Source organism: Lycium barbarum, chromosome 8 (assembly GCF_019175385.1).
Source record: "Lycium barbarum isolate Lr01 chromosome 8, ASM1917538v2, whole genome shotgun sequence".
NCBI lineage: Eukaryota > Viridiplantae > Streptophyta > Magnoliopsida > Solanales > Solanaceae > Lycium > Lycium barbarum.
In genome coordinates, this window is record NC_083344.1 from 79,372,799 (window position 1) to 79,383,184 (window position 10,386).

General features: G+C 39.4%; 1 protein-coding gene across 1 annotated transcript; it reads right to left on the reverse strand.

Moving 5' to 3' along the window:
- Window positions 1–403: 403 nt before the first annotated feature.
- LOC132607899 (uncharacterized) lies at window positions 404–9,968 on the reverse strand. Its single transcript, XM_060321977.1, has 5 exons — window positions 9,882–9,968; window positions 9,698–9,757; window positions 9,499–9,606; window positions 1,090–1,243; window positions 404–528 (listed from the first exon to the last, which is right to left on the reverse strand). Exons 1-5 carry the CDS (start codon window positions 9,966–9,968, stop codon window positions 404–406), a joined length of 534 nt encoding a protein of 177 aa, XP_060177960.1.
- Between the last annotated feature and the right edge of the window lie 418 nt (window positions 9,969–10,386).

Genomic DNA, 10,386 nt, shown 5'->3' on the forward strand with positions numbered 1-10,386 from the left:
TGAATCCGATGGAAGTGAGTGCTTAAAGACTGAAAATGGACTTTCTGAGGACACAGGAGCTGTAATATTAAATTGTCCACACAATTATTAAAAAGCTATGAAACAAATAAAAAACATACCGCAGACAGAAGTTGCCTTGACTTGACATCCCAAATGCGTAAATAGCTGTCCAAACCGAGTCAAGAGTATTTTTGGTCAAGTAAATAACTATGAGCAATAAAACTTGAAGAAAGACAATAGCACTTCTGTAAAGAGACTGTGTTCCAGAGCTCCAGCTCTTAAACAAGCTTAAGATTTTCTATTATGAGATCATATCTTGTATACAGAAAATCTGGAGCCAACATAAAAATAGGACAATATTCGTGGCCCCAGGCAGCAACTTCCATTAATATAGTACATTGTACTATAAACAAGCTAACAGCGATTTCATATAGTCACCACATGAGGCTATAACTGGGAGCTCTGGATGCCTGACTATGGATTTGATACTTCCAGAACATTTCCCCAAGAAGGATCCCAAAAGTTTCCCTAAAAAGGAGGATACACTCAACTGTGAGACCCACAATATGTGAATTAAATGAGCCTAGACATGTGAATCACAACATGAGAGCAAATTCATAAACCAAATCACACATTCTTACACATGATGAGCTTGCATCAAGTCAGCCAAAATAAATGCAAAGTACAGTGGCTAAGATAAACATAAAACCTTATTAGCATAGAGGAAACACAATAATAATAAATTGATGATTTCTATTTGTCACATAAAACATTTTCCTTACAATCATAAACGCTATCCGTTCTGTGCCAGAACCAAATGACAGAACACACTTGGATACTGAAAATGTGGAAAACAACATGCACAATCACAACTTTTTATAGCAATATCCTCAATATTTGGAAAAATCTGAATACTGGTTTTAAGGATGTGTTGCCCTTTTCAATGTACTCTTTCTCAATAATAAAGTATTACTTACTTTTTAGTTAAAGGCAATAAAGTACTATTTACTTGCATGGCAGAGATATAAATATGTGAGTTACTTTGATGACAACATAAACAGCAATCACTATGGTGCGACAATAGTTTACCAGTGCGTATATCAAAAGAAGCAAGATCGCCAGACCCATTTCCTATGTATATCGTATGTCCATCTACATCCACAGCTACAGCTTTAATAGGGGTCTCGTGAAAATCAAATGAAACAACAGGCCTTCTCTGTGCAGAAATATCATAAAGACGCACCTACAAAATAGCCAAGTTGATACAGTATATATTAGCAATAAATTTTACATACATGAAAATGAACCGGTTCAGAATACAACTTTTAGCGTATCAAATATGTTCAATTACACTGCGAAGGTTTTACTACTAAGGTACATGTGGATCTGATGTGGATCAAGTTGAGTCTATTTAATAGGCTGAAAGATATTTATGCTAATTAACCACAAAACCATTACGATAAAAAAAAAGGCCTTTTTCTATTAATTTCAAAATGAACTATCAACTAACACTGTCTTTTATTTCTCAACAAGTGAAAGGAATAAAAGAGCATTCTGGCATGAAAGATGGTCTCTTGAGCCGAGGATCTTTCGGAAACAGCCTCCCTACCTCCCAAGGTAGGGGTAAAGTCTGCGTACACTCTACTCTCCCCAGACCCCACATGTGGAATTATACTGGGTATGTTGTTCTTGTTGTTGTCTGGCATGAAAGATGGTACCACATTGTGGAATTTGAAGAAACCCAAACCCTGTATATCTCTGCAGCCGAGAACTTCTAAGGGATACGAAAATTAGCTAGCTTGTTTTATTTTAGCAGATTCCAGAAGGTAACTGTCTAGATCAACCCCTATTGAGACTTCCTTCCCACTGCTATACATTTCAATATACTATTTTTTTTTTGAGTCAAAGGTAACCACATTTCAATATACTAGTATACATTGTTATCAAAAGTGAAAAGCATAAAAAAGCTCTAAGGTCTATTAGGGCTTTAAGCGCAAAGCGGAAATAAAGCACGGGCTTTAATAAAAGGCGCAAATGGAGAAATAACACAACTAATAATTATAACCATAAATAACAAATATATGAACAAAGAAATTGAAAAACAATTACGATGAAGCGAAATATCAATTGTTCAGTGTCGCAGAGATGCTTATTGGCAAGGAAAAGTATGTCTTAGAGCCTTGATAACGACACTGAAGCGCACACTAAGCGAGGTGAAGCGCTCAACACATTTTGACCCACGCTACAGAGCTTAAGCGCGCCTTTGACAACACTGCTAGTATCGGATAAGTGATAGTTCCAAGTGCATTCGTGTTTTGATAATTGTCAAACTGTTTCAGAACCAGATAGAGACTTGGTCTGTAATCTGTTCTCTATGCACCTACAACCATCAGTAGAGAACAGCTGTGAAGCCGAGCCACTTGCTACACACAAGTACAGCAGTGAGTTAGCCCATGCTTTAGGTCAAAATTGAAGAGTGCTCTCTTTTCACCCCACATGCTCCCACTATATATACAACATGATGGAAACATATTGAGTAGACTTGAAAGCCTAATCTAAATCATGCAAAGCTGCCGACACAAGTTCTCAAGATCTCTCAAGAACAAAGTTACTTTCAAGCTGAAGAACCAAATCCTTATATGAGTTTAGTCTATGTTCTTTAGGTTGTTATAAATCTTTGTTCATTTTGTGCTTAAACGGAAAACCTACTCTTCTTGTTTAAGAAGTTGTTTGTAGGTATCTTAAAAGTCTCAAAGCGTACTTGTTGGAAGTGTGTTTCCGCAAGCTTTTGAGTGGTACACTAGGCTAGAGTTAGTCTAGGTGTAGTGTCCTTGGCTAGAGTTAGTCAAGTGGAGGTTAGTTGTAATCGGAGTATTGCAAGTGTGGAGGGACTACGGGGGTTAGTTTCTAGGTTGCATAAGCGTTATTGTAAGGGTGATGGATTATGGGAGTTAATTCTTAGCTTACGATAGAGTTGTAACGTAAAGCTGCTCGGTGTAGTGGAGTTGAAATCCTACTGGATTCGGTCGTGATTTTTAATCCCTTGAGCAAGGAGTTTTCCACATAAAAATCCTGCGTTGATTCTTGTACTGCACTGCATAAAGGAACTGGTACACAACCAGGTCCCTCATATACTGTTTGGTAGAGACACACAGCCTACAACAATTGGTATCAGAGCAGGCCCTCTCTAAAAGGTTAACACCTAGAAAGGTTCATTCTAATGGCAGTCTTATCAAACAAAGAAGGAGAATCCAGCTCAGCATCATCAAGCCTAAGGAGCAAATGTGTTTCTGCAAAGGAAATCTGGGATGCCCGTCAAATGCTCTCCTCAAAAAATGACTGTTTCAGAATGAACGTTGGCGAATCAATTCATGACATGTATATTAGATTCACCTCAATCATAAATGAACTTCACTCTCTGGGGTCAATCATGGAGACAAGGCTTCTAGTTCACAAACTACTCGACGCACTTCTAGAATCCTGGTTGAACCAAGTGAATATCATCACTGAAACCAAGGATCTCTAAAATCTTACCATTGAGGAACTCATTAGCTGCCTCAAGATATATGAGCTTACTAGAAAGTCAGATTTGGAAGAAAAGAAGGCAAAGGAAGAGAAAAGAAATGCTCTGGATAATGAGAGTAGAAGAGATCCAAACTACGATGATGAATCAGAAATGGAGTATCTCACTCGCCGGTTTCAGAGATTCATTCAAAGAAGTGATAAATTTCTAAAGAGAAGAAACCATGGCAAAGATCTCAAGAAAAATCATCATGAGGACAATAGTGAAACTTCAACGGATAAGTCAGACTCTGTTTCAAGTAAACAATCTAACACTGGAAGTAAAAGAAAGAAGGTTGAAGTTAATCCTCTTGCTGATCAAGTGAAGATAAAGGGATGTCCCCATAAGAGATTAGTCTCCTTGATTAAGAAATTGTTAAATGAGCGTCATGAACTTATTGAAGAAAAGGAGATAATTAAAAAACTCAACAGTTCCGAGCAAGAAAGAGATGATATGGTGGCGTGCATTATAGATCTAAGGGAACAGGTTGAAGAATCTACAAGAGAAAAACAACTCCAGAAAAGCCTGAACAAGGTAAATATCTTGCAGGAGAGTCGTTCCTCAACCATATCTATGGATCTCTTGAGTACAAAAGACAGACAAGAGCACGGACTTCAGAAGTTCGGCATCTCCAACTATCTACACAATGAAAACACTGCTAAACAGAAATCAAGAAAGGAGGAATTCTTGCTGCATCAAGAAGTAGTGAACTTCCCTAAACAAGAGAAAGGAAGTTTAACTCACTCCACTCATTATTTTAAGGGACCCAATCTGGAATGTGGTCCCAAGCTAAGTCAACAGTTGTGATGGAAGGCTTGAGGGTGAAAAAGGGAGGAGATCAAGAAAATGAATATTGCTTTCTTACTCAAGTAACTGCCAAGGAGAGGGTGTCACTGGAATTAGAAAACATGACAGTACACCCTTCTGTGTTTCAGAACACGGGATACTTCTAAGAGAAAATGCTGAAATATTCTCACTAGATGCTAAGCGAAGCTCCAAACATGCGCCAGTTGAATGCAGAAAGGACGTTGCTGAAGATGGCTAGGACAAGAGGAGTGGTACCATCCTGGAAAAAGTGTTTTTCAGCGATATCTAACTCACTTCTATACTGTTACAGGTATACACGCACGGATGTCTTATAACACGCAAGCAGAAGTGACATGGCACATTTCAGAGTCTTTGCCGAAACAATCTCCTGTAAACCATGTTAGTAGCCTTTTCAGCATTTGTATAAAATGGAAAATGTCATAAAGTTCCAAGTCAGCTTTTTGAAAATCCTCCCCAAACCGCTACATCTTCTCTATATCGACCCGACCCATTCGTCCCTGTTCCTTCTCAAATACCCTTGACTGTATTCCCCTTCTCTTCAATTGAAATTGAAAGTCCAAACATATCCTCTCACCTTTCCTCTTCGATTACAAACCTGATCTCTCTCTCTCTCTTAAAACTCTTCTCTTTCCTTCTCAAATCAAACCGTCGATTTCGTCGAGCGAAGGATTCACCACTCAAAATCCTCCCGAATCAAACCAGCCCATGCTCTCCCCAAAATCCCAAACATCCATCAATTTAAATCTTGGTACCTCCTCCTCAAAATCCTCTGTCGCCAGTCAAACTCGCAGAAAAACTGTACCCTTTTCAGTCACCTCTATCCAAATCGAAAAACCCAACTCTATCAGCAGTGGGTATACAGTATCAGTGTCTAAGTACTTTCAAACGACTGACGAAAAAGAACAGGACCATGGTATAGAAGTTACAAGTCAACCCTTCGAGAACACAGAGAAATCAAAATCAAGCTAAAGAGGATCAGGTCTCTTCAGGGTCTGTTGAAAGAAAAGTCACGAATGAAAAAGAGGAACAAACCACTCAGATTGACAAAAACAATGTGGAAAAAGGTAACTCTTTTTCTGTTGATCTTGGTAAAGGAGTAGAGGAGTCAATGGATGGTACTATTTTTGGGATTGGTCAGGGACATTTTCGTAGGATGAGTAGTGATGTTGCTCTTATGGAAGAACTTGAGACCATGTGTACCATGAGTAAGTTAGAAAATATGAGGTCTTCACAAGAAACAAATGAGAGACTAGTTCTCTCTTCACGAGGAACCCTAGAAACTGGACCTATGTCAGCTCCTGTGTGGGGTGAGGCACCAGGGTCATCTAGGAGGAACCTAGACCTGATCATAACTCCTGAACCTGTACCTCTTACTGAGATGTCACCAGAGAAGGATCATGGTCAACGTGCGTATGCTGATGAGTCTGACGAAGATGACATACCTCTTGTCTTTCAAATAAAGAAAAGGTCAAAGGTAAAACAAACCAAAGGATCCACATCCTCGGTGAGAACTACCGTTGGTCGAACCGCACCAAGAACCAGGCAGAGTAAGCATGCAGCAATGGCAGCCCTTGAATCAGCTCTTCAAGCAAGTAAAGCCAAGGGAAGGAAAAGAGCTATGGGTTCTCAGATGAAGAGTAAATTTATTGATGAAACTGAGTTAGTGGATATGGAGACTGAAGTAGCCAAAGGAAATAATAAAGAGAAAGAAGCAGAAGTGGAAGATGTCTCACTTATGAGGGAAATTGCTAAGAAGAGGAACAGTAAGTCAAAGGTCTAACTAGCTAAGGTTGACAGGTCGACAAATGAATCCAACCCTTCAAAGAAGAGAAGGAGTGATATGATTCAGGCATCCGGTTCCTTCAACAAGCAAAGGGTGAGCAAAATTATTGCTCAAAGTGAAATTGAGAGAAGACAATCTCTGGGGAAACACAAGGTGTTGCTGGGAGGGTGTTTGACCCTGAAGTTGCAGAAAAATCTAAAATGAAAGAACTGATTGAAATTGTTGAATTTCAGGGATGGACTCATCTCTTTGCTCCACCTGTACCGAGTGTGTATGAGGAACAAGTCTGTGAATTCTATGCAAATCTCTGCTACTCCGATGATATCAGTACTCTCATTGCATCAGTTAGTGGGACTAAATTTGTGTTGGAGGAAAAGATACGGGGAGATATTCTGAAAGTTCCTACTAAAGGGTAGAGAACCATAAATGGAAAGGCAGAGGCTTCAAAGGGCTTCAAGGTTATGATGGTCAAAAATGGGGTAAAGGATGCCGAGTCAAGGGCTAGACTTTTAAAGAAAGAGCTGAAAGGAGAGTTTCAACTCATGTTTGAAATGGTGAACAAAGTCCTGCTTCCAAGAAAATAGGGTCACACCAAGACCTCTATCAAAGATCTGGTGATGAGGCACTGACTGACTACCAGCCTATCAACCTTCCTGCTATTATGATTAAGCACATCATCAAGGTGAAGAGAGCACCAGGGGGTCAACATGGGCTCTCATATGGTTTTCTTCTGACCAAAGTATTTGCTCACTTCAAGGTCAGGAAAGAAGCATATGTTTTCCATGGGAACTCTGGAAGAGTATGAGGATATACCTAAGAAAAGTGGTGTGGGAAGTGTCTCCACAATCACAAAAGTGCTTGAAGCTCAAGAGATCACTACTGCTGAACTACACAGGGTAAAGGTTGAGAAAGCTGTCCTTCAAGCTCAGCTATCTGAGAAAGAGAAAGAAATTAGTTCTCAAGGTGCTCTGAAAGCTGCAAGATTGGAAATTGAGAGGCTCAAGTTAGACAATGAGAGGATGTCATTGAAGGTGGATGAGCTCAAGGATCAGATGATAGACAACCAGAGAGTCAACGGAGAACAAATGAACAATCTCCTCAAAGCCCTGGCCCAAAATTCACAGAAGCCCAAAGCTCCTTAGCTTGTTCATATCAAATTCATCTTCCTAAGCCTTTTTTAATCCTATTCCCTGTTTTATGTTTCTGTGTGACAATGTTCCGGCACTAATGACAATTTCTCCTTTATTCATTTTCTGATTTGGCTACTATGATATGTATTTGTATTACCTGTTTGGGATTTTTACTCTATTTCGTGCTAGTCTAACTGCTTGCATGTTTCTCTTACTTCTCATGATAGTGTTGCCCTTGTGGCTCTGAGTTAATATATCTAAAATTCTTCTTGGCTGTGCTTTAATCTTTATTGTGATGCCAAAAGGGGAAAGATGTTTTTGTGTAGTGAAAAGATTGTGATTAAGGGGGGAGACATATCGAATAAATGATTGTGATGGCTGTTGTGGGAAGATGTGCTAACCAAGGGGGAAGAACTAGAAGATTGATATGTGATGATATTGTGGCAATGTTTGTCTTCTAGTTGAAAATGGTATTATGTTGCTAACATGTTGCAGGTGCCTTGACAATGATGGGTTGAAAATGGTATTATGTTGCTAACATATTGCAAGTGCCTTGAAAATGATGATCTGCTTCGCAGGGGGAACAAGTGGGAAGCTGGTTCTCAGGGGGACCATCAGTCTATGAGTTTGTCATCATCAAAAAGGGGGAAATTGATAGTTCCAAGTGCATTCGTGTTTTGATGATTGTCAAACTGTTTCAAAACCAGATAGAGACCTGGTCTGTAATCTGCTCTCTGTGCACCTACCACCGTCAGTAAAGAACAGCTGTAAAGCCAAGCCACTTGCTGCACACAAGTACAGCAGTGAGTTGGCCCATGCTTTAGGTCAAAATTGAAGAGTGCTCTCTTTTCACCCCACATGCTCCCACTATATATACAACATGATGGCAACATATTGAGTAGACTTGAAAGCCTAATCTAAATCGTGCAAAGCTACCGACACAAGTTCTCAAGATCTCTCAAGAACAAAGTTACTTTTAAGCTGAAGAACCAGATCCTGATATGAGTTTAGTCTATGTTCTTTAGGTTGTTGTAAATCCTTGTTCATTTTGTGCTTAAACGGAAAACCTACTCTTCTTGTTTGAGAAGCTATTTGTAGGTATCTTAAAAGTCTCAAAGTGTACTTGCGAGAAGTGTGTTTCCGCAAGCTTTTGAGTGGTACACTAGGCTAGAGTTAGTCTAGGTGTATTAGTGCTTCTTGGCTAGAGATAGTCAAGTGGAGGTTGGTTGCAATCAGAGTACTGCAAGTGTGGAGGGACTATGGGGGTTAGTTCCTAGGTTGCATAAGCTTTATTGTAAGGGTGAAGGATTATGGGAGTTAATTCCTAGCTTACGATAGAGTTGTAACCTAAAGTTGCTCGGTGTAATGGAGTTGAAATCCTACTGGGGTAGGTCGTGGTTTTTAATCCCTTGAGCAAGGAGTTTTCCACGTAAAAATACTGCGTTGATTCTTGCACTGCACTGCGTAAGGGAACTGGTACACAACCAGGTCCCTCATATACTGTTTGGTAGACACACAGCCTACAACAAATAAGATTTAGGGTCTCTGTAGTTGATAGTATAACAAAGGGGGAGCACCACAATCTCTTAAAGAACTTATGCCCCGCTAGGCATAATTTCAATTTTGAAGGGCAAAAATGAAAGACCAGCCCATTTGAAGGGCAGAAATTAAAGACCAGTCTATTTGAAGGGAAAATTATAGACTAGTCCATTTGAGCAGGAGCACCGTAAGAATTTATGAAAAAAAGTAAAGGACATAAAATGATTCAAAAGGAATTTACTGGGTGTGTCCAATCTATTTCAGCACTGATACCGGCTTAAAATTTACGGTATGGCATTTTGGAGTATCACTAACTTATGAGAGCCGAAAGTTATAAACCATCCAACACTAGAATCAGTTCACCCATTTGGGAACCTTGTTGGTTTATTTCTTGGACCCACCTTTCCTCTCTCCATTTCCATTCACTCATCCCTCCACCCACTCCAAGAAAGAAGTGGTCCTAAAAAATTCCTTTTGGTCTCACAAATGCGAGAGAATTCCTAGTGTTAGTCAAAAGATGTAATAATAAAATTGCATGAAGTCCTTCCTGGAAAGAGAAGAATGAATCCATTGCATCAAAATTGCTCTCTTGATACAAAGGAAAAGCACATGCTTAACAGAGGCAATGAGAAATATTAGCTAAGAAAACAAAATACCTGGTGACTGTTCGTGCCTGCAACAAATTTGCGGTGGTCATCTTTGCACAAGAAAGTTGCAGATGTAAACCAAGTTGGGGTGAATATACCAAGGCTATTTTTTGCTGGCTGGAATAAACATTTAAAATGACAAATCTAGGTATAAGCAATCAATTCTTTCTCAACTACAAATGCTACACAGTATGACGGTGGATCTCACAGATTTTGCAGTCCAAATTTTAGCACACTGGTTCAGATCCCATACGTTAACCTCAACGCCCTTCTTGAAATATCAAATAAGTCATAACAATCATTCTATTTTCCACCATTAAGGTTATCTTGCAGAACCCAATATTCACGATTACTCACCCACCAAACAATGCATAGTTTTCATCTGCGTCAACCTTGGAGCACAAAATGCTGCCTGAACCACTAACATTCCATGCCGTTTCTGTACCTTCAACACCAGAATCTTCAGGTGATTTTGACATTTTAACACACTTCATGCTTGCTTGTCCTTTTATTGTGCACGTAAGCAGGGTACATGACCTATAAATGTATAAGAAAATATACAAATGTAACACGAAGGAATTTAGGAACGAGCCTATTTTACTCTGGGTGAGATTTACATTAAATGCATCTTCCAAGCCGCATCCTTGTTAACTTATTGCCAACACATTGAAAGCACTTCGCTTGGAGTGCTAGTTACATTTTTTTAATCAAGTAAAAGAGTGCTAGTTACTAACCCGCATTTAGTAACTCATTATTAAAAACTAGGTTGTTTTGCTCACCACTATTGAAGACGTTGGCTGTGGATATCAGGGAATATTAATTGAATTTAGTAGCCATCAATTATTCCACTTTAGGCACACTGCAGAAGGGAAACTGTATACATGTGCTAACACTTAC